Consider the following 24,159-nt stretch of genomic DNA (forward strand, 5'->3'; position numbering starts at 1 on the left):
CAGCTCAGCACTAGTTCCCCCCCCCCAAGATCTTCCTGCAACCCCCCCCCCGTACATTTCGTAATTGCTTTGCCCCTGTTCTAATCTGTCTATTGGGTTATTTTGTTTTGAATGACATTCATACCACCATGTTCACTTGTCAGACCCAAAGCACACTCCAGATTATTCACAGCTTGTTTAGGCTATTTTTTCTTCCAAAAAAGGAGACTTTAATACTTAACATAAGTTATCAAAATAAAAATGTATTTGGTCTGGTGCTCTCCCAGAAAAAAAGATCCATGCATTTTTTTAGCAATCGAGGTTTGACTTCTGAACAATCTTGCATAGTAACGGCTCTCCGGGGAGTTGGCACGACGTTTCGTGAAGAGTGCGGATCATTATTTTCTTTTGCTCGGTTCAGAACCTTGGCTTCTAAGTTTAGCAGAAATAATAATAATATTTTTTTGGAAAGCTTTCTGGCTTGCTCTGGGTAGGAAGAAGCCCATCATGAAATTGCGGCTCGTGTATTTGGGCAATTTTTCTTTTGGCTGCTAAAGTAGTTCCTTTGTTGACCCATTTAATCTGAGAGATTAATCAAACACATACATATACATGACCAAAGACTTGTGTGGGTGAGAGAGCACAAACCCCAGGTGAAAAGGGATGAACTTGAGTTAGAGTTTACTAATTTGCTCCATTCCCAATTCAGTGTATTAATTTTTGCCGATCCTGCTCTGTTCCTTTGTGTCTGTCAAGGTTCCCCTTATGACCTGGACCCCCGAGCAACTCTTTAAGGGTCTCTTGCCTCCTTAAGAGTCCCACCTTCCTTCTTTTAATCCTCCCCTTCCCAATAATGTGGGGTTTAGGCTGTAGACATGGGGTGCCTGACACTCTAGATGCAGGGTTTAACCACAACAGTTTACTAGTAGATTTAAAGCAAACAAACCAGAACTAAAGGCATTGTTTGTGAATGTTCTCTCTTCTTGAACTGCACCAAAAAAAAAGCCAGCATGAAATCAGAAACTCTGAGATATGTAATTCTTAAGAGGCCATATCTCATAGGAAGGCACACAACCCTCTTAGGTAGCAGTGGATTGGCACTAGTGGAGGGAGACAGACCAAGCAGACGGAACACCCTCGCAAGGTTGGTGTTTTCGTCACTGGTGGAGGAGGACCAAGCGAGAGCGGATTGGCACGCCTGCAAGGTGGGCATTTCATCATTGCTGGAAGCAAAACGGGCAGTCACACTTTGGAACACCTGCAAAGTTGGCCTTTTGGGCACTGAGAGTATTGCTCCTTTCACGTTTCTCCTCCTGACCCTATCTGCGTTGATCCGGCATTTCCACCTCCAGATCCCCTGTCCCAGAGAGACCCCCCAAACACAGAGCACCAGCAACTCTGGAAGCTGGAGCTGGTGCAGAGCGCAACAGTTGGCCATAGTCGGGAGCTGCCCCTTTGCTGAGGGAACTGCGCTGGCTGCCCACTTCCTACCGGGCCTGGTTTAAGGTTCTAGTACTACTATACAAAGCCTTAAATGACTTGGGACCAGCATACCTGAGAGACTGCCTTCTCCCTTACCAACCTGCCTGGTCACTGAGGTCATCATAGGTCATGCTCCTAGTGGAGTCACATGGCTCGATGGCCCGATCGGAGTCCACCAGGAGAAGAGCCTTCAGCATGGTGGCCCCCTTTCTTTGGAATTCCCTGCCCCTGGAGGTCAGGCAGGCACCAACACTGTGGTGGTTCCTGCGCCTCCTGAAAACAGCACTGCTCCAGGAACCATTCTTTAACTGACCAGCCATGGTTTCTATTGGTATTCTGTTTCTTTATTAAAAAAAAAATAAACAAATTGATGGCGACGGGAGAGGACAGAGGAACGCCACACTCCTGGCATAGTTTATTTGGCCTTTAGGCCTCCAAGGGACAGAGCAGCATTGCACAGGCAGAGTCTATCTGCTGTTTGATCGATCTGGTCCTCTGTTCGATTCTCACAAAAACCCTGTGAAGTGGGTTAGGCTGAAAGAGAGTAACTGGCACAAGGTCACCCGGTGAGCTCGACGACTGGGTGGGGATTTGAATGGAATGGTCTTCCTGGTTTTAGTCGGGCACTCTAACCACTACTCCACACACTACTTCCTCCCCTCCCAGCAACTGCACCAATAGTAGCAATGAGGCTGTTCACACAACATGCTAACCCACACTCAGTGGTTGACAACACAATAGCCCACAATTCAACAAACAGCCCATGGTTCAGAACAACCCACGCTCAACCACTGAGTGTGGGTTGTTCTGAACTGTGGGTTGTTTGTTGAATTGTGGGCTATTGTGTTGTCAACCATGCAGTGTGGCTTATTATCTTGAACAAGCCACCTTGAGAATCCACAGTTTGTTGTTGCGTTGTTCAGGGCAGTTCACAAGTCACACTGCATGGTTAACAAACCGTCCTGACTGCATTCAGACAACATGATAACCCACCCTGCGGAAAACATGCTGCATTTGGGCAACACACTGTTGCCCCCGAATCCTAGGGAAATACGTATCACCCCATGATTGCTGGTCTTCAAGAGAACCTTAAAGACAGGCTGGATTTGGTTCATTTAATGCCGTATTCTTTTAAAACGTTTAACTGCTGCTGATTATAGAGTAGATGAGGTAATTTCATTGTGATTATTATGTTGTGTATTTAAATCTTCGTAAATCACTTTGTAAGTGCAGTGTGCCCTGAAAGGCTGGATAAATCTTTTCAGCCGATAAGAAAAACAAATAAGTAGTCCACTTCTGCTTTTAAATAAACCACAGTTTCCCATTGTATCCAAACACAGAGAACAGCCGTTTTCTTAATCTATGCTTTCGTGAGAACAAATCTCACTTGTTCTGCAACCATGATTTTCTATTAAGTCTGAACCATGGCTGAATGTTTTCAGCACCATCCCTGGTAATATTTGGGTACCACTTTTTAGCAAGCACTGCCAAATTTTGGATTCTGTAGCAGCTATAGTGTGTGTGTGTGTGTGTGTGTGTGTTGTGGAAAGGTAGAGTTAGGGTGTAATCCCATGCATGTTTAGACAGAAAACAGTCCTACAGCTCCCAGCATTCCCCAACCAGCATGGTAGCTAGGGAATGCTGGGAGTTATAGGACTTCTTTCTGTCTAAACATACATAGAATTTCACCCTTAGGGAACAAAAGGTGTGCAGGATCAGAGAGGCAAATGCTGTGTATTTACTGCAAGGGACACATGGCCTTTAGTGATGGGGGCGGTACTTGCTGTCTTGAGTCCAGCTCATTTCTTAAAACCAGCAAGTCAACACACCATCCCTCCCTCCCAAATTTAGGAAACATTGTTTCCTATATATATATCTGGCACTTCCAGAAATAATAGGAGATATGTTTTTAGAGAGCAAGTCATGGTCCCAGCAGTAACACATTTGGAAAGTAGTATATGCTGTCTGCAGCCCTCCTTTGAACATTTATGTTTAAATAAAATGAACTCGCTGTGTTCTGTATCGATTGACTGAGGAACACAAGTGCTAGCAAATCTAATGATTATTAGAGCCAGCATGGTGTAGTGGCAAAAGTGTTGGACTGGGAGCTGGGAGATCCGGGTTCTAGTCCCCACTCGGCCATGGAAGCTCACTGGGTGACTTTGGGCCAGTCACAGACTCTCAGCCCAACCCACCTCACAGGGTTGTTTTTGTGAGGATAAAATGGAGAGGAGGAGGATAATGTAAGCCCCCTTGGGTTCCTTGCAAGAGAAAAAAAGGTGGGGTATAAATGCAATAATAAATAAAAATAAATAAATAATGAGCAGAAATGTTCTTGGTGGATGCACGAGTCTCTTGTCCTCAGCAAACTGTGCTGAGAAATTTGGGAACGTTTGGTCTGACTCTTGCTGACGACTGAAGCTACGAAATAAAAACATACTCAAGTAGAGATTGATGGCGCATTCAGCGGTGACTTCATCAAGCACTTAAAATCGCCATTCCTGAGTGCCCCCATTCTGCCCTCTTCAGGGACTTTGTTGTTGTTGTTGTTGTTGTTGTTGTTCAGTCGTTCAGTCGTGTCCGACTCTTCGTGACCCCATGGACCAGAGCACGCCAGGCCTTCCTGTCCTGTGCTCTCTCCCGGAGCGTGCTCAAGTTCATATTCATTGCATCGGTGATGCTATCTAGCCATCTCATCCTCTGCCGTCCCCTTCTCCTTTTGCCTTCAGTCCCTCCCAGCATCAGGGTCTTTTCCAGGGAGTTTTCTCTTCGCATTAGGTGGCCAAAATATTTGAGCTTCAGCTTCAGTATCTGTCCTTCCAATGAGCACTCAGGGTTGATTTCCTTTAGGATGGACTGATTTGACCTCCTTGCAGTCCAGGGGACTCGTAAGAGTCTTCTCCAGCACCACAGTTCGAAAGCATCAATTCTTCGGTGCTCAGCCTTCCTTATAGTCCAGCTCTCACAGCCATACATTACTACTGGGAAAACCATAGCTTTGATTAGACGGACCTTTGTCGGCAAGGTGATGTCTCTGCTTCTTACTATGCTGTCTAGGTTGGCCATAGCTTTCCTCCCAAGGAGCAAGCGTCTTTTAATTTCATGGCTGCAGTCACCGTCACTGTGGCAGCAGCTATGGCAGTGATAATAATATCATCGTCTCGAAAAAGGATTGCGGGGCTCGATAACCTCAAATATTCAGGGACTTTAGAGAACTTGAATATTTGAGGTTATCGAGCCCCGCAATCCTTTTTCGAGACGATGATATTATTATCACTGCCATAGCTGCTGCCACAGTTCCTGGCTCTGCTCCCCACTTTAAGCCAATGCACATTGACCCAAACACAAGAATAGGGCTATAGTTAATACCTCGTTCTGGATTTAGCCAGTGAGGCGAAGGCGTTTGGAGATTCTTATCCTACATATGTAAGTGCTCATCCTAATGTAGCCAGAACTGCACCATCCACAGGAAGGTATCAACAGGCTTAAGGAAAACCCAAAGATTTACAGAAGTATACACCAAAAAAAAAAAAAAGCTTAGGAAGATAAAATTTCAGACAGCCCAATGAGGGCTGAGTATAGGGTTGTCGGAGAAATCCACAATGGAACCAAATGACTTTCGATTTTTATGACTCTGACCTGTGGATTCTGGCATTTCTCCTCTCAGGCAGGTTCCATGGACTTGCAGAGTATTTTTCTAACCTTTGGGAATTTTGTGAAAATTTGTCGTAGAAAAATGTGGGGGAGGAGGGGTACAGCCGAAAATGCACATTTCCCCCATGGGCTAAAGCATGAAAATGTGCATTTGGGGGGATTTGTGCATTTTTGTATGTGCGAATTTGTTCATATTCAGAAACTAAAAAAAATCTGATTCCGTCGATGGGCAGAGGATGGAACAAAAGGCACCTGACAACCCATGAAACACAGACGGAATGAATTTTTCACAATCCATGCATCCCTAGCTGAGTATGCTCTGTGGCCAAGAAATGCTGGCTGAGGAACCAGAAATCCAGTGGGGAGAGAAGTGCAATATAGTGTCCTGGAACCCTGAACAGAGAACTCCGCACTGCAACACTTTGTTGCATGTTCTCCTTGTAGTAATTTTCATCCTCTTCATTCCTTCAGGGGCCAACTGAGATTTCTCTATCACTGTTCCTTATTTTGTTTAATTTTTATTTTACTTTTGAAAATGTCTATCCCACTTTGCTTCAGAACAATCCAAATCGTACAAATAATTAGAATCATAAAAATATCAGTAAAAACAAAACAAAAGCGAAATGCACGAAGCTGCCCCAAAACAACCCCCCCCCCAGACACAACAAATAAAAGGAGATGTTCCACCACTATCACCCTCACCTCAGCAGCAGAAGAAATTTTCATTCCCTCTATTTCCAATGTTCTGGTTGTGAGTGCCAATGCTCATGTAGCCAAAACAACAACACCCATGCACAAGAGACACATACTAGCAGGACTGACCCTAGGGCTTGCAGAAGTACAAAAAAGGTTAGAAACGAAACCCTAAGAGAGCAATCTTACAGCTCCTGGACAGTATCTAGGGGACACAGGATAGTTCAGTTTCCTGGCTCGAAGCTTGGAGCTAGGAAACCACACTCCCTGCCTCCGCCTCCTCGCAGTGAGCGCAGAGAGAACCACGCCAGCCATCCCCATCCTCCTTCCTTCTCCCCCACCCCCAAAGCCTCCAGGAGATGGGCAAAATCACTCAGAGGCTCATGAGTACCCAGGGCAGATCACACTGGATTGCACCCTACGAGAGGTTTGGAAAAGCCATACCAAAAACATGGAATGCTGACTGACGGTTGGGATAGGGATCAGAATATGGGGCAGGATAGAATGGAATTAAGAGCTTGGAATCCTAAACAGGGGCTGTGTTTCCATGAGAATGGGAGGAGAAGTGAATGGAGGAGCACCGGATTTTTTTAAAAGGAATCAGCTTTGCTGTGCTTTGGTCCATGCAGGGCTCCACATGCTTCCGGGTGGGGGTTGGGTTTGGAGTGGAAAGCTAAAAAGGCTTACAAAGTGGCTTACAAAGATCAGCAATAAGACAATCTCTGCTTACAACCTAAAAGTCATGGCACAAAAGGAAAAGCGATTGGGAGGGAAGAGGGGGAAAGCCAACTCAGGCACCAGTTTCTTACTTACAAAATTCAGCAGGTCACAGAGAGCTGGATCCAAGCACACTGTAAGGGCTTCTGTTTCCTCTCCCTCTGATGGCAGGGTAGCTGGAGGGAAGTGGGCTCTCAGCTGGAATGGTATCTAGGTACAATAGGAGGATGCCTTACTGATGCTTCCTTTCCCTCTGATTGTCTCAGCAATGATTCTGTTTTGTTTTAATGTCTTGTTTTCAGGTGTAAATATTGCGACAGGTCGTTCAGCATTTCATCGAACCTCCAGCGACATGTTCGAAACATCCACAACAAGGAGAAGCCATTCAAATGCCATCTGTGTAATCGGTGTTTTGGCCAGCAGACAAACCTTGACCGGCACCTGAAAAAACACGAACATGAGAATGTCCCAGGTAACAGGGGGAAATGATTCAAGAGGAATACTAGACATCACTTTCCCATGACCAGCCATGACTTGGCTAGAGATGGATGGATTTGTCAATTTCAGCTTCTCTTGGTTTCTTGGTTTTCCAGTCTTCATTTTGTGACATCCCATTTCTGCATCAGTTTGAAATGTGTGTGTTTTTCTCCAGGTCTGCATGAAAACTCATAGGTGTTTTTGTGAGCATTTCTCCTAACGCATGCATTTTTGTTCACGATTTTACCTAAAACACGGTCTTTACAAGCTGTTTTCCTTAATAGAGTGCATGTTTATATATTCAATAATATACATATGTTTGTGTGAAGTGTCCCGTAATATTTGTATGCTGCTTTTTTTTTTTAATTGGAGAACTAACAGTGCAACATTTGGATTCTTCTTCATGGTCTCTTTGCATCACACACTTGGGTTCTGTGCCTGTGCAGAGCCTAGATTTGGGAAACTTCTATAGCTGAGGTTTTACACTTTATATAATGTATTTCAATGGTTTTTAATTTTCTGTGAACCGCCCAGAGAGCTTTGGCTATGGGGCGGTATAGAAATATAATAAAGGAATGAATGAGGAGTTTTGGCGGGAAGCCTTCCCCCACTCTCCCAGTGTGCATGTTCCAAGTGGGTTTCTGCTTATTCCCTCAGTTCTGTTTTGACCGGCACTGTGGTTGCCTCGTGAGGGAACTTCTCTGTGATCAGTTCATCTGATAGCGTTTGTTTAAAGCTACGGTTTTATTCTCTCTTTACTTTTTTATCGTGTTTTTCTCTCTGTCTCTTCTTGCGTTATTTTACTCCATTTTGTTTTCGAGATCTGGCGATCGCCCAAAGAATGTGTGGCCCTCAAGGGGCCATTTTGTAAGTGTGTCCGCTGTGGGAGCAAGTCTCCACCAATGGACAGACACTTTCTTTGCCTTTTTTGCCAGGGAGAAGGGCACGTTCTTTCCCACATTGCCAGGCCTTTACTAAGCGGGCATAATTGTTCCAATTGCCTGAAAGTGGTGTTGTGGGGGAAGGCACTTGAGGCGGTTGAGGAGCCTAAGTCAATTACGGCTAGGGATGTCATGGAAGTCCTGGGAGGGGGTGAAGTCCAGTGGACATCTTCCTGCTCAACCCCCCACATGCCAGTCTGTGCACCCATGTGCTTCCCCAATTTGGCAAGCGCTGAGTCAGGCAAGCTCAGGGATCCCCCTGCTCACCCATGAGCCGCCATTTTGTGGTAAACCACGGGTAAGCTTTTTACGTAAACGGCCATTTTGCGCAAAATGGTGGCCATGAATAGCACCATTTGCACAAAATTGCAGGCATAAATGGTCTAATTAGACGTTGTCTGGGTTTTTCAAAATGAGATGATGCAGTTTTCTGGACAGCAAATCAACACCTCAAGGCATCGAGTGGATGGTCAGGCAAAGGCCCTTGTAGGCGCCATTGCCTGCATCACCATTCCTGGCTGAGGTCTGCAGTACTTTCTCATGAGGCTCAGCCTTGAATCAAAGATTTACCCTTTGACAGGCAAGGCTTGTTTAATGCCAAAATGGATGAAGCTCTGGACCCAGTCCAAAAGGCACCCACTGCAGCTCGCTATATGGGTTTTTCCCGGCCTCACGCTTCCAAACAGCACCACTGGTTCCAACTGCCTGCTGCTCAATACCTTTACCAACAGACGGACTCATCACAACAGCCACACCACCAGCCCACGGTACCAAGAAAGCTATTTTCCAATTCAAAGTTCCACAGCTTCCACCGCAAGGGTTCCCTTTGACTTAGTCCCCCTGTTTCTTCGTCCCCTTGCTCAAACATCCCTCTTTGGTGTTCTTTGGTTCTTTCCTTCCTTCCTGGACCAACATTGCATCAGATTCCTGGGTCCTTTCCATCGTCCGGAGGGGCTACAGCATCGAATTCGATGCTCTCCCTCCACTCAGAAGCATGCAGGTAACACCCCCTTGCCAGTTCTCCACCAGGAAGTTCAGACACTATTGCAGAAAGGCGCCATTGAACCCATTCTGCAGTGTCACCTCAGTGACGGGTTCTATTCCAGGGACTTCATGGTGCCAAAGAAGGGTAGGAGGTTTCATCCAATCCTGGACCCCCAAGAGGTAAACTCCTACATCACGCCCAGGAAGTTCCGTATGTTCTCCCTGTTTTCTATCCATCCTCTGCTCAATCGACCTGAAAGGTTACTCTCAAAATACAAATTTTTGAATGCATGTTGATACATTATTTGAGATGAGAACTGTAGTGCAAAAGATGGTGGATAGCCAAGTTTCAGCCGCACATTAATCTGGGAGGTGCAGATAAAGTCAGTTCGTGTCTGAATTCACAAAGATTGAATTCCTCAAGCATCCCTAATTCTTCCGCCCTTGTCTTTTCATATTCCTAATAACACATGCCAAGGTACTGGGTACTCTACAACACTTTAAAAAATCAGCAAAACCTTTCATCTCAGTTATGGGCAGCACAAGCTTGAGAGAAAACAGTTGATTTATTTGACAGGCCAAAAAACTATAACCATGGACTTACTTTATGGATACCTGAGTGAATGCCTTCTCCCTTACCAACCTGCCCAGACATTGAGGTCATCATCAGAGGGCATGCTCCTGGTGGTTCCACATGGACCTTTGGCCCAACTGGAGTCCACCCACAGAAGAGTCTTCAGCGTAGTGGCCCCCTTCCTGTGCAACTCCCTGCCCCTGAATGTCAGCTTGTATTCCAGGAAGCATTCCTTAACTGACCAGCCATGGTTTTAACTGGCATGCTTTTTTTTGGGGGGGGGGGTAAGAATAATTGTAATATGGTGTTGTAATTATTTTTATCTTCTTACTATTTTACCTCTTAAGTTCACCACTCCAGATTCTGTTTTAGATGTGTTGTAAATAAGTAAATGAATAAATATTGGCAATTTCTCAACGATAACAATAGCGAAACAATTGTAGAAAAACATATGCTCCCCCCTCCACTTTTTTTTTTTTTTGAGTGGGCTCATAGAGTCATAGAATAGTAGGGTTGGAAGGGGCCTATAAGACCATTGAGTCCAACCCCCTGCTCAGTGCAGGAATCCAGGTCAAAGCATCCCTGACAGATGGCTGTCCAGCCTAATCTTGAATACCTCCAGTGTGGGAGAGCCCACCACCTCCCTAGGGAATGGGTTCCATTGTCATATTGCTCTAATAGTCAGGACATTTGTCCTGATGTTCAGCCGGAATCTGGCTTCCGGTAACTTGAGCCCATTATTCCGTGTCCTGCTCTCTGGGATGATCGAGAAGAGATCCTGGCCTTCCTCTCTGTGACAACCTTTCAGGTACTTGACGAGTGCTATCCTGTCTCCCCTCAGTCTTCTCTTCTCAAGGCTAAACATGCCCAGTTCATAGAATCATAGAATAGTAGGGTTGGAAGGGGCCTACAAGGCCATCGAGTCCAACCCCTTGCTCAAGGCAGGAATCCAAGTCAAAGCATCCCTGACAGGTGGCTGTCCAGCCTCATCTTGAATGCCTCCAGTTTGTTTCCCCCCCCCACCACCACCACCACCTTCATACATGCCTGGGCAGGACTTTGGCTGAAGAGTTTCATGGCCTCACATTACCATGGCTCATAGAAGCTACTGAGCATACTCAATCCTCACTGGCTGTTTTATTCTTGGGGGTGCTGCGACGTCCGCCCCTCCTTTACCCAGGCTTTCCTCTATTATCTCTTCACACCTAGGATAAGAAGCCTCAGGAGTGGGACGTCACTGCCAGTGAGCTGTACTCACTGGTTTAGCCAGCCTATTATCCAGCCACAATTAATGCCAAGCATGATGGACTTATCACTGTCACTTCTAATTTGGGAAGTGAGTGCTGGCTATTATGTATTGTTGTATGAAGACCTAGCTGCACATGGATTTAACTCAGTAAAATAGAATAAAAGTGTATTATTTACCAGACGCAATTAATTAGCCAAAGCCTGCCTCGTTGCCTCTCTCAGTCCTCCCTCCCCATCCAAGATGGTGCTCTGTCCAACTCCCCACCCCGCCTTCCCCAAAAACAAACTAACTGACCAAACAGAAAACAAACCCTCCTGAGACATCACTCACTCACCCTCTCCCTCCAGGTAGAACTAAAGCAGCCCCATCCTGCCCATCGTTAACCCTTTCCTACCTGTACAGTCATTTCCCGCAAAACTAAATACAGCACTAAAACAATCCAACAGATTAACATAACAAGCAGGTGATTTTGTCACAGGTGCCCTCTTTTGTTTTTTTTAAAGTTTCATACTTCCGCATATCTCGGGGTTCATTTGAGCATGTCAAAACTTCTTACTTCTCACTGGGCCCGTTTTGACTCCAGTCTTGTCGGCACTCAGCCACCTGAATTCACTATTAGAAGGAGAGATGACGATCCCTCTGTGAGCGTTCGGAACCTTTTCTTCTCCGTTCCCTCTTAACAGGAAGAAAGCTCTGCTTGCCATCCACGTTCCCCACTGCCACCAACACTCTGTTAGCATAATCCTTTTACATTTTGCATCTTAATGTTCCCTTGTTCTCCTGTTCCTTTGCCCTAGTGAGCCAGCACGCTGGAGTCGTCACGAACCACATGGGGAACAACGATGGCTCGCCGACCTCGGAATCAGACAACCATGCACTGTTAGATGAGAAAGAAGATTCCTATTTCTCTGAAATCCGAAACTTTATTGCAAACAGCGAAATGAACCAATCATCAACTTTAGCAGATAAAAGGTATGTGAGTTTAACCTACAGGAGAACTGGAGATGAAATAGCAACGTGGCTAATGAGTTGGAAGACTCCAGTTCAAATCTTAGCTCGGCCATGCAACGGGGAGAGGAGGGGCCATCAGTCAGTGTGATAGAGCACATGCTTTGCGTGCAGAAGGTCCCAGGTTCGATCCCCGGCTTCTCCAGGGAGGGTGAGGAAAGAATCCTGCCTGAAACCCGGGAGAGCTGCTGCCAGTCAGTGTTGACAATACTGGGCTAGATGGACCAAGGGCCTGATAAGGCAGCTTCCTATGTTCCTATGATACAGGTCTTACTGTCATATTCTCTAACGTGGGGATAAGCCAAAACGTAGCTCTGTTGGCTGCAGCTTCTTTCAGATGGGTGCTGGAATAATCACCCTAGGATTATGGGGCTGGGGAATCCCAGACCATACTTCCTTCCTCACCACCTTTTTCCTTCCCAGTTCCAAAGGGGGGGGTGTCAACTCTCCATCCTCCTCTCCCTCATGAACATTCATTGAGCGCCATGGAGCTTTTCTGGCGCAAGTGTTGCTGGCTTTAAGTCCCTGCCGTCAGGTTCCAAAACTATCTCACCCACTCCCCGTGGGAGGTCTGGAGCTTGCCTTTGTCAGGGCTGCATCCCTATTGCCCCATCCTAAGCTTGACCAATATATTGCATGGAACGCCCAACAGGAGTTTAGTTGATGTGTCTTGTGCATTCACATTATAAATTGAAGTACCAACTAATCACATGTGAAAATTTGCTGTGTGGGTGAGAATTTGCAGCTAACTTAGGTATCCAAGACTTTACCTTGACTGAAAATTTGGTGTCGGGGCATGAGCAAAGTCTGAGCGAAAGTTGTATAACTTTGTTGTCTGGTGCTTCTTACAGGAGCCGTACTGATTTGCCTCTTAAGGCAACGACGCTCTCTGGGACTGGGTGGTCATTGAGCCTCTGACTCTGAGGCGGAACTTCCCTCTTCCAATGGGGATGGACCCATGGTCCTCTCCCCTGAGGGCCCAAGCACCCCCAGATATCCTGATATGGGTGGTTCCATGGTGCCATCTGTTGCTGCGAGCTCTAGGTCCTTGGAGAAGAAGAATTCCTCCAGCGGGAGCAGGACAGGAGCAAAAGGACATACCTAGTCAATCTCTTGGTCCATCTATCCCAGTATTGATTGCTTTGACTGGCAACTGCTTCCCAGGATCTCAGGCAGAGAGTGATCTTTCCCAGTACCTGGTTACCCAGCCTTTGTAACGGGAGATTCCAGGGGTCGAAGCTTGGACCCTCTGTTTGGAAGACATGTACAACAGTCCCTCCCCATATCCCCTGTATTTATTATTATCTCCACAATAATAATTAATTTATCACTATACTTTTATTGAGGGTGAGGGATGAAGAAGGGCGAAAATGGAGATCGATACTCCGTTTCTATTTCCATGTGTTATTCCCCTTTCACCTAAAATAATATTTTTTTAAAAAAACTAGAGCGGTCCACAAATGGCCTCTCAAAATTCTCCAGCCTATTTGTGGACAGAGAAATTGGGGGGGACAATTTCATAGAATTTCTCCTTGTTGTTGTTGTTGTTCAGTCGTTCAGTCGTGTCGGACTCTTCGTGACCCCATGGACCAGAGCACGCCAGGCCTTCCTGTCCTGCGCTCTCTCCCGGAGCGTGCTCAAGTCCATATTCATTGCATCCGTGATGCTATCTAGCCATCTCATCCTCTGCCGTCCCCTTCTCCTTTTGCCTTCAGTCTTTCCCAGCATCAGGGTCTTTTCCAGGGAGTTTTCTCTTCGCATTAGGTGGCCAAGATATTTGAGCTTCAGCTTCAGTATCTGTCCTTCCAATGAGCAGTCAGGGTTGATTTCCTTTAGGATGGACTGATTTGACCTCCTTGCAGTCCAGGGCACTCGTAAGAGTCTTCTCCAGCACCACAGTTCGAAAGCATTGATTCTTCGGCGCTCAGCCTTCCTTATAGTCCAGCTCTCACGGCCATACGTTGCTACTGGGAAAACCATAGCTTTGATTAGATGGACCTTTGTCGGCAAGGTGATGTCTCTGCTTCTTACTATGCTGTCTGGGTTTGCCATAGCTGTCTTCCCAAGGAGCAAGCATCTTTTAATTTCATGGCTACAGTCACTGTCTGTGGTGATCTTGGAGCCCAAGAAAGTAAAATATGTCACTGCTTCCATTTCTTCCCCTTCTATATGCCAGGAAGTGACGGGGCCAGATGCCACGATCTGAGTTTTTTTAATGTTGAGTTTCAAACCAGCTTTTACACTCTCCTCTTTCACCCTCAACAAGAGGCTCTTTAGATCCTCTTCGCTTTCTGCCATTAGGGTGGTATCATCTGCGTATCTGAGGTTGTTGATAATTCTCCCGGCTTAATTCCGACCTGTGATTCATCCAGCCCAGTGTTTCTCATGATGTACTCTGCATATAAGTTAAATAAGTAGGGCAACAATATGCAGCCTTGTCGTATTCCTTTCCCAATTTTCAACCATTCAGTTGTTCCATGTCTGGTTCTTTCCATGGGGTTTTCTTGGCAAGAATACTGGAGTGGGTTGCCATTTCCTTCTCCAGTGGACCACATTTTGTCAGAACTCTCCGCCATGACCTGTCCGTCTTGGGTGGCCCTGCACGGCATAGCTTATGGCTTCACTGAGTTATGCAAGCCCCTTCGCCACAACAAGGCAGTGATCCATGAAGGGGAGAATTTCTCCTAGGGGAGGAGAAATTTGCCAACAGTTTCTCACAGGTAGGGCTCACCACTGGCAGGGGTTACAGCAAACGCTTCTTTCTTTTTCCCTAAGGGGTTTTGGTTTGTTGCAAGTGGCAACAGCATCAGCTATGTTGAGGTTTCCACTTTTCTGAGGCAGAATTTTGGATTTCTTTTGGGTGTTGAGTTTACCTAATCACTGCGAGGTGGCCGAGGGTGCTGTGGGTGTTTTCTCTCTCTGTTACACATCCTTCCATTGCTTTGCAGCCTCCCAGGACACCTGCTAATCCTGAACTGAAAAAAGCCCCATGGGAGCTTTTACCTCATGATGTTTTCCTCATGGTAGCTTTAGTTGAAGTGTGGGACACTGAGGAGGCTACAGGCTGCCACAGAGATTATTGTACAATGAAAGACAGGAGACCCATGCACACTTCATGGCTACCTCATAAATAAAGTAAGGACAAGAACCCCAAAGCCAACCCATGAGAATTTCTCCAACATTTCTTCTCCTTTGAATTTCTTTTTGAAAGCCTTTTCTTTTCTATCAAACTGAGTGAGAAGGGTCGGAAAAAATATGGAAAAATTTTCAGCGCAGCTCTAAAAAACGTACAACAGCTTTGTCCAGGACCCTAAATGCTATGCTGTCATTTCTTTGTTTTTAAGGCTTCCTGTCTCAATCTGAGATGAAAAAGGAAATTAAAAAGTTGAGGAAGCAGTTTTTGTGGATAATCAGGAATCCTGATTCCCAGAATCTACTTTACTGTAGACATAGATGTACACACAGAGAGAGATGTAATAAAGATAGAACCCTCAGCTGACTGGCATAATTGATCCCAAGGGAGAATCAAATTTTGGGCCCGTGGTTTCCATTAAAAAAAAACACACACACCACAAGCAGTCCTCTTCGCTTGTTTAGACTATGTGACAAGATGGAACCATGTGCCTTTACCTGCCTCACAGGAACCATGTGCCTTTCCCTGCCCTTAATTTTTGAAACCTCAGATTGACTGGGGGATATTTAATCTGTTGAGGGACTGAGAAAAAATAAGTAAATAGGCTCCTTTTTTACATTGTGCACAGCCACGATCCCACCATTCAGTGCCAGGTGTAATTACGTTTCTACTATTCTGATATTTCCAAATACTGTGTAATATGAACATGGGCATTTTCTATTTTATTTTATTTGTTTTGAGAATTCTGTGTTCTTACTGGGGCCCAAGTCAAACACTAATCAATTCATTGTTGATGGCCCTTAAGGGGCATTGCTTATTTTCTGTCTGGAGCAATGTTGTTCCTGGATTCTGGTGGGCTCGTGGCAAAGATATTATCTGAATTAACCATAGCAAGCTGTCAGCACTGGGTTGTAGGCAACCATCATTTAGACCTTTGAAATGAGTGATGTCACTCAAGTTCATATTTAGCTGGCTTGGATTACAAACTTCTGCAGCTCATAACGGTCACTTGCATGATGAACTAAATGCCATTTTCCTTACTGCATATGCAACAGGAATGTCAGCTACCATGGAAATTGCATGATCAGCTAACGTAGTTTTCCAGAGCACATAAAATTCCTGCGTTGTATTCAGGCATGCTGCAAAATTACATTTCCCATGGTCCCTGGTGCCTGGGAACCACTGTTTCAGTGTTCCCGGTGCTACCAAATACATTTCGGGCAAATTTTAGAAGGCTAAGGGGACTTGCAGTATGTGTGTGTGTGTGTGTGTGTGTGTGTGTGTGTGTGTGTCGGGAGGGGCAACATTTGGATGCTGCAACCAAAATTTGATACTTCCTTAGGAGAAAGCACTGCACAGTGGGATGGTGCATATGTACAATGTAGAAAGGGGGTTCCAAGTTTCAGGATTGAATGGGGGGAGAATTAGATTTTTTTTGTTGGAGGGGGGGCAATCAAACTGAGCTGAGTTCACCCAACCCTACTTAATATTTCGAGTCCCAGAAGGACTGGACCCAAAGGCAGGATGGAGCACTGGGGCAGATCCCACCAAGAGGGCCAGAGCAAGACTGGGGAAGTGGAATAACCCAGAGGCAGAACCAATCGTGGGCCCAAGCCAAGGAGCTTGCTGGGGAAGGGATAGAAGGAACCAGCAAGCAGGAAGGTAGGTCATGGACAATGCAGCTGGAAATTCCCCTCTACTCAGCACTGGTGAGGCCTCATCTTGCGTATGGTGTCCAGTTCTGGGCACCACACTTTAAGAAGGATGCAGACAAGCTGGAGAGGGTTCAGGGAAGGGTGATGAAGATGATCAGGGGACAGAAAACAAAGGCCTATGAGGAGAGACTGAAAGAACTGGGCATGTTTAGCCTTAAGAAGAGAAGACTGAGGGGAGATAGGATAGCGCTGTTCAAGTACTTGAAAAGGCTGTCACAGAGAGGAAGGCCAGGATCTCTTCTCAATCATCCCAGAGTGCAGGACACGGAATCATGGGTTCAAGTGACAGGAAGCCAGATTCTGGCTGAACATCAAGAAAAACATCTTGACTGTTAGAGCAATATGATAATAGAACCAATTACCTAGGGAGGTGGTGGGCTCTCCCACCCTGGAGGCATTCAACATTAGGCTGGACAGCCATCTGTCAGGGATGCTTTGACCTGGATTCCTGCACTGAGCAGGGGGTTGGACTCAATGGTCTTACAGGTCCCTTCCAACCGTACTATTCTAGGAAATCTAGAAGGGAAGCTGACAAGCAAAGAGACTAGATAGGCAGTAGAGGTAGCTAAAGAGAGCCAAGTTTCAAGAACGACACCAGAATGTGGTCTCAGTCAAGCTAAAAATCAAGTCTGATCTAGAAGCATTCATAAAGAAGGCAAGGAGGATCTACAAGCACCAGATTGATGGAGCCATGTCAGAATTGCCCCTTCTTTTTGCCGTTCTTCAGCCTGAAGCACCTCACCACAATTGGCAGCAGTGTGTGGACAAGGAAGCTCCCAGTCTGAGGCCTCGCCGATCCTTGACACCAGCACAGATGCTTATTTTAAGTAACAGGTGTCCTGTTGGGCATTGAAAAGAGTTTATTGCCTGACCAAACTATTGCTCAGGGGAGTGGGCAGAAGCTCCCTTGGTCTGCACTTGCCACAGCTGGCAAAGCTGTGTTGGGCCTGGTAGATCATCGCCCTGATTGAGCTTGCCCAAGTCACACGTGCTTGTAGTGCAGTTGAGTTCAAAACCCACTCTTCCAGACTAAGGTCGTGGCATTGTGGTGAAGTCTAGCATGCCTCAGTCGCCAAGCAGCCGGCTGTGGCCTGTGTCAAGAACCTGACGGTTCCAACTGGAACAACGTGGGCTGAAATTGAGGCCTAGTGTAGTGAGCTAAATTCGATGGGTGTTCCTCCAGACTCAGAAGCCTCTTCAAGCAGCAGGCCCATCTTCAGGTATTTTGGTGCCCTAGGCAAGCAGGTATTTTGTGCTGAAACTTTCTCCCATGTTTCTTTTGGCCGTTCTCATTCAGGTAGGTTGATAGAAAAGAAATGGCTTTCAAAAAGACATTCAAATGAGAAGAAATTTTGGAGAAATTCTCATGGGTTGGGTTTGGGGTTCTTGTGCTTACTTTACTTATGAGGTGGCCATGGAGTGTAGCGATTCGTTGCACAATCATCTCTGTGGCAGCCTGTACCGTCCTCGGCTTCCCACACTTCAGTTAAAGCCATCGTGAGGAAGACGCCATGAGGCCATTCCTCCCATGGGGCTTTTTCAGTTCAGGAAGTGCAGGTGGCCTGGGAGGCTGCAGAGCCGTGGAAAGACGTATAACAGAGAGAGAAAACACGCACAGCACCCTCGGCCGCCTCGCAGCGATTAGGGAAGCTCAAAACCCAAAACAAGTCCAAAATTCTGCCTCCTCAGAAAAGTGGAAGCCTCAATGTAGTTGATGCTGTTGCCACTTGCAGGAGCAGTGCAATAAACCAAAAACCCTCAGGAAAAAAGGAAGAAGCTGTGCTACAACCCCTGCCAATAGTGAGCCCTATCTGTGAGAAACGGTTGAAGAATTTCTCCTCCCCTAGGAGAAATTCTATGAAATTGTCTCCCCCCCGCTATTTTTCTGCCCACAAATAGGCTGGAGGATTTTGATAGGCCATCTGTGCACAGCTCTAGTTTTGGAGGACCAGATCCCTCTCTTCTCCCCCCATTCCTGGTGGTGACAGCAACTGCCATCATGGGATGGTGGCTGGCAGGGCCTTGCCAAACTGAGGCCCTCCTGGTGAGGTCAGGGAGAGTGTGCAGCTTCTGCTCCGCTATGAGAGCTGGCCCTGGTAGAATCGTTTGGTTTGATTTTATTTATTTTTTTTATGTATTTAAACAAAATTCTGGGCCACCTTTCAGGGCAGAAGCCCTCCCAAGGCGGATCCCAGCAATAAAATACATAAAAACAGTTAAAATATTAAAAGCGATAAAAACATAACTGCAATACATTTATGTATGTGTGTATGCATGTATGTATGTATTACATTTCTATACCGCCCAATAGCCAAAGCTTCTCTGGGCGGTTTACAAAGATTAAAACATTTAAAAATACAATATACAGATTTTAAAAGCCAATTCCATAAAAAAACATACGAACAGAACAGTATACAAGAGCATATATCTCAAACAACTTCAACAAGCAATCTCAAAGCAGACAACCATAACCATACACCATTCCAGGATCAATTAAAACTTATCATTTGCTGCCAAATGCCTGGGAGAAGAGAAAGGTCTTAACCTGGTGCTGAAAAGATAACAATGTTGGTGCCAGGCAGACCTCGTCGGGGAGATCATTCCATAATTTGGGGGCCACCACCAAGAAGGCCCTCTCCCTTGTTGCCGTCTTCCGAGCTTCGATTTTATCCAAGATAAAATCGCGATAAACGCAACAACAAAAGCCGACAATGAAACCAACAACAGCAGCAAAAACAGCAACAACGGCAGTCATCTCGAGAGACGGTCACTGTAAAATGATACATTTTCAATGACAGAGCATGGCAGACCTCCGATGGCAACTTGTTCCAAAGTTGTGGGGCTGCTGCAGGGAAGGCCCTGTCATGTGTGGTCACCCACCTAACTGCTCTCACGGGTGGGCAGATGAGAAAGGACTCTCTTTCTGATCTTAATTTGTGGGCAGGCTGATATGGGTGGAGGTAGTCCTTCAAGTAACTTGGTCCCAAACTGTTTAAGGCTTTAAAAATCAAAACCAGCACTTTAAGTCAGGCTTGGAAACATACCTGTGCAACTGGTGCAGTATAGGCATTATGTGATCAAATCACTTCGTCCCCACCAATGTCAGGGTGGACACTGAGCCCATAGAATCCCAGAGTAGTTCTGATTCTGAGGAAGAGGAGTCACTCCTGGGACAGGAGCGCGCTCCTCTTTCCCAGGGCCAACAGCTGACGGAGATTCCTCCCACCGGCATTCCTAGCTTAGATAGCAGTCCTGGGAGTGACAGAGTGTGGGAAGCAGACTTGATGGACGCGCGATGCCGACGCAGAGAGAGGCGCCAAATGGAGGGTGCGGAAAGGAGGCGTAGTGCCCGGTTGGTGCGCAAACAACGGCTGTGCCCAGAGGATCCAAGGGAAAAGGGGAGGGACTCTCCCTAGTCCTTAAGTTCAGGGGTCTGCCAGTGATTCCCTTTCAAATGGGGACCAACTGTTCCAACTTAGGGCATAGGTACTCTGCTGCTCATATCTAGTTGCTATATATAACTTGCTAACAGTAGAGTTGTTAAGTTGTAAAAGAGGAATAAAGCTTTGAAAAGAATCCCTTTGTCTGTGTCTGGACTTGGCTACTGGATTAGACTGAGAGAGGCCTCCAAGGAGCCCTTGACAACCAATACTCAGGTGGCTGCATTCTGCAGAAGCTGGAGTTTCTGAACCACCTTCAAAGGCAGCCCTACGTACAGCGCATTACAGTAGTCCAGCCTGGACATGACTAGTGCGCAGATAACTGAGGCAAGGTCCAATCTCTCCAGATAGGGCCACAGCTGGTGTACCAGCCTAAGCTGGTAAAAAGCACTCCTGGACACTGCAACCACCTGGGCTTCCCCAGTGAGCTCAGAGTCCCAGAGGACTCCCTGTCAGGAGCACCCTTGCTGCCTTCTGAAATCCTCAAGTAGCCAGAATCAACACACGGACGATAGGGCTCTTTTCCAAGGCTTTATTTCCATTCAACCTAATGACGCTTACAGATGCTAACTTCATGAGCCTAATGAGGGAAACTTTAGAGAGCTGCCTAACAGAGGTTGCAAGCCTTAGAGAAATCAGTTGATCTCCATTTGGAGGACAGAGGCGGGAAACCTCTGGATTTAAGGGCTATGAGGCGAAAGTCCGCCCCTTTCCCGTGGGGCATCGGGGCGCAGCTGTTGACGTCGCACCAAGCGGGCTGAGCACCTCCTCTTGGTGCCCTCCTTCTCCCGCTTGTCCCTGCGCCGGCGCCTAGCATCCTGAAGCTCCAATTGTCCCTTCCCCTGCCTGCCAGGGTCGCTACCACTCTCATGAATGTGAGCAGGGAGGGGCTCTTCCTCCGGCAGCACCTCTGAACAGCGCTTGGGTTCCTCTCCCATGGTTTCTATCTCTTCCTCAGAATCAGAACTGCTTTGGGGCTCTATGGGCTCCGATCCAACCCTGACATTCCCAGACTGTGCACTTGGTCTTTTAGAGGGAGTGCAACCCTATCTAAGACCAATGGTATACCTCCATCTGAAGTAGTTCATTTCCCAGCCCACACTACCTCCATCTTGTCTGGATTAACTGCTCGTCCTGTGGCTTGCTTGCTCAAGACGTAAGAGAACACAAGAAGAGCCCTGCTGGAGCAGACCAAAGGCCTTACCTAATCCAGCCTCCTGAATCCTATAAGCAGGGCCTGAAGATGGCAGCCCTTTCCTTTTGTTGCTGTTCCCTAGTAGGAACTGCCTCTGTTCCTGGAAATAGTATACAGCCGTCTTGACTAGTAGCCACTTAAGACAAGTGGCTTTATCCTCCATGAATTTGTCTAATCCCCTTTTAAAACTCGGACAGCCTTCTGTTTGTCCCATCAGCCAGGACAGCTAGGCTGGTGAGGACTAGGGAGAGGGCCTTTTCTGTGGTGGCCCCCACTCTGTGGAATTCCCTCCCTAGTGACTTCCGCCATGCCCCCTCTTTGATGAGCTTCCACCGAGCTTTGAAAACCTGGCTGTTCAGGCGGGCATTTGGGGAGGGTTAGGGTTTTTTTTTAGAGCAATGTCTAGTCGATTATGTTGTATTTTGTGTGGTTATTTGTATTGCACGCCACCTAGAGTGGCCAGGTAGCCAGCCAGATGGGCAGCTAATAAATCTAAGAAACAAACAAACAAATAAAAGCCATCTCAACTGGTGGCTGTCCCCATCCACTTTTTCCGCACCATGCATCATTTTCTAAATCTCTGTCTCCATCACCATTTTTCCTAAACCAAAAAGCCTTGAACATCACATCACAGCCTGTCCTCATAGGGAAGGTGCTCCAGCCTCCTGCAATAATCGGAAGGCTGGAAAGCAACATTTGCACCAACCGATGTGACCTCCAGTGGGAAATCCAACTGTGCTTTCCATTTGTAATCCCTTCTACTAATCCGTTATGGTCACACCCTGCAGGCCTGAAATCCAGAATGCTGACGGCACCTCTCAGTGCCATGGTCTAGCAAACAACAAAGTGGAAGATGTGGATGAAGAAGAGGAAGAACTGGAAGAGGAAGATGATGACAGTCTAACAGGGAAGTCGCAGGATGAGACAGCATCGCCGACAACAGAGCCGCAAGGAGGATATGAGGATGAGGAAGATGAAGAGACCACATCCCTTACCATGAATTTTGACCGCACCCAAAGGTGGGTGGGACAGTACTTCTCGGTGGGAGGAAGCACCTGCTTTTCCTGCCCTTCATTGGCATTGGCAAGTCATGGATTGACCATGAATCATCCATTCATCATGGCTATAGCATCAAACCTAGAGGTGCCATTTCCTCCTGGGTAAGAGAGTTCTCAAACTGGCCTTGAGTTGTGGCAGCTGGTGAAGCCACGGGACATTCACATCCTATACAAGCTCCAGCTGGCTGCAGGGAGGCCTTGGAGGCCTCAATATATATGCTATTCATCCAAGGCATCTGGGGATCTTGGGAAGTGCAGTTCCCATGACCCCCAGGTGTCTTGAATGCACCATACATTCATGAGCATATCCAGGTTTTCCCTGTAGCCCACACCTCTCTTAGCCTGGATGCAGGGCCGGCCCACCCATGAAGCAGGGTGAGGCTCCTGCATCAGGTCGCAGAGCAAGAGGAGTGGCAAAATGCACCTCCCCACATACTGTATTGCCCCCGAAGTGGGCGTTGAACTCTTAGGTTCGAAGTGCCAAAATAGTGATAAATCAGATTCAATTGTTTACTTGCAAGGAGTACTTTATTGGGTAACTTACAGCACACAGGCATATCCAATGGTTGGATAAGACAGCTTCTCTGAACCCAGAGCCATGGGGTACAATGGGTTTTATACCATACAAGTTAGCAATAAGTAGCATAATGGCAGCAAGCGCCCCCTAGCGGGCATTCCTAGCATGGACTAACAGCACTAGGTTCTCAGCACCGCCACCTGTAGCTTTAAGGTAAACAAGCTCTGCTTCTCAGGCACAGCAATGATAAGACACTCTCCTAATTAGCAAGGAATCTTGGAGCTGCTTCCCACCCTTTCTACTCATCTGGCTACATCAAGAGGCCGGTTAAGGGAAAACAGCAGCCCTCCGACCAAAGGCAGAGAGCATTATGGATCTAAGCCACTTTAAAACTACCAATAGCTTAGTTCAGGCCTGGGGCCTTACACACATACACACACACACAAGGAGGGCCCACTGCCGCTGCCCCCCCACCTCCGGCAGGTCCTCTTCCACCGTGGCAATTGCCGCAGTAAGAAGGCGGCTGGCTGGGCTCTCTAGAGCAGCTGTCCACTCCCTACATTTCTTGTCAAGAGCCACATGGCCAGAAGATGCAGGTGTCTTGCAACAGCTTGCGAGAGCTTGCTCAAGTATCAAGAGACCCGGTCAAGCTCTTGCAAGCTCTCACAAGACCTGGGTGGTCACTTCTTCCAACCGTGTGGCTCTCCACAGAGCCAGGGTGGTGGCGTCAAGGGTAAAGGGGCATGGGAAAGGGAAGCAGGAGGTGAAGTGGCAGCACGTGTTCTTCCCCACTTCTGGTGGTGAGAGCTTCATAGAATCGTAGAACCATAGAATAGTAGGGTTGGAAGGGGCCTACAAGGCCATCGAGTCCAACCCCCTGCCCAATGCAGGAATCCAAGTCAAAGCATCCCTGACAAGTGGCTGTCCAGCCTCGTCTTGAATGCCTCCAATGTGGGAGAGCCCACCACCTCCCTGGGTAGTTGGCTCCATTGTCATGGAGCCAACTACCAGTCAGGATGTTTTTCCTGATGTTCAGCCGGAATCTGGCTTCCTGTAACTGGAGCCCATTATTCCATGTCCTGCACTCTGGGATGATCGAGAAGCGATCCTGGCCTTCCTCTCTGTGACTAGCTTGTGCTAGTGCTGCCTCAATGGGGACCTCTCAGCCCCCCTCTTCCTCTTGTACGAAATGTGCAGGGTAGGTGGGATGGTGTCATCCAGCTCAAGAGAGATACAGGGTCCTGGGAGATGGGTAACCCTTATCTTACTCTTGATGACATAATCTGGAGCAACATAGTGCCTAAAACTCTCTATACTTGCCTTATTTCTCCTGGGATGTGGTC

General features: G+C 47.0%; 1 protein-coding gene across 1 annotated transcript in view; it reads left to right on the forward strand.

Moving 5' to 3' along the window:
- PRDM16 (PR/SET domain 16) overlaps positions 1-24,159 on the forward strand; it is a 748,686-nt gene that overhangs the window by 717,618 nt on the left and 6,909 nt on the right. The window contains exons 13-15 of the mRNA XM_084822017.1: positions 6,828-6,997; positions 11,548-11,722; positions 22,030-22,260. Coding sequence (XP_084678143.1) covers positions 6,828-6,997; positions 11,548-11,722; positions 22,030-22,260 — 576 coding nt within the window. The remainder of the gene's footprint in view (positions 1-6,827; positions 6,998-11,547; positions 11,723-22,029; positions 22,261-24,159) is intronic.

This window comes from Heloderma suspectum, chromosome 15 (genome assembly GCF_057233095.1).
Source record: "Heloderma suspectum isolate Gila_16-S chromosome 15, 16-S_ref, whole genome shotgun sequence".
Classification (NCBI taxonomy): Eukaryota; Metazoa; Chordata; class Lepidosauria; order Squamata; family Helodermatidae; genus Heloderma; species Heloderma suspectum.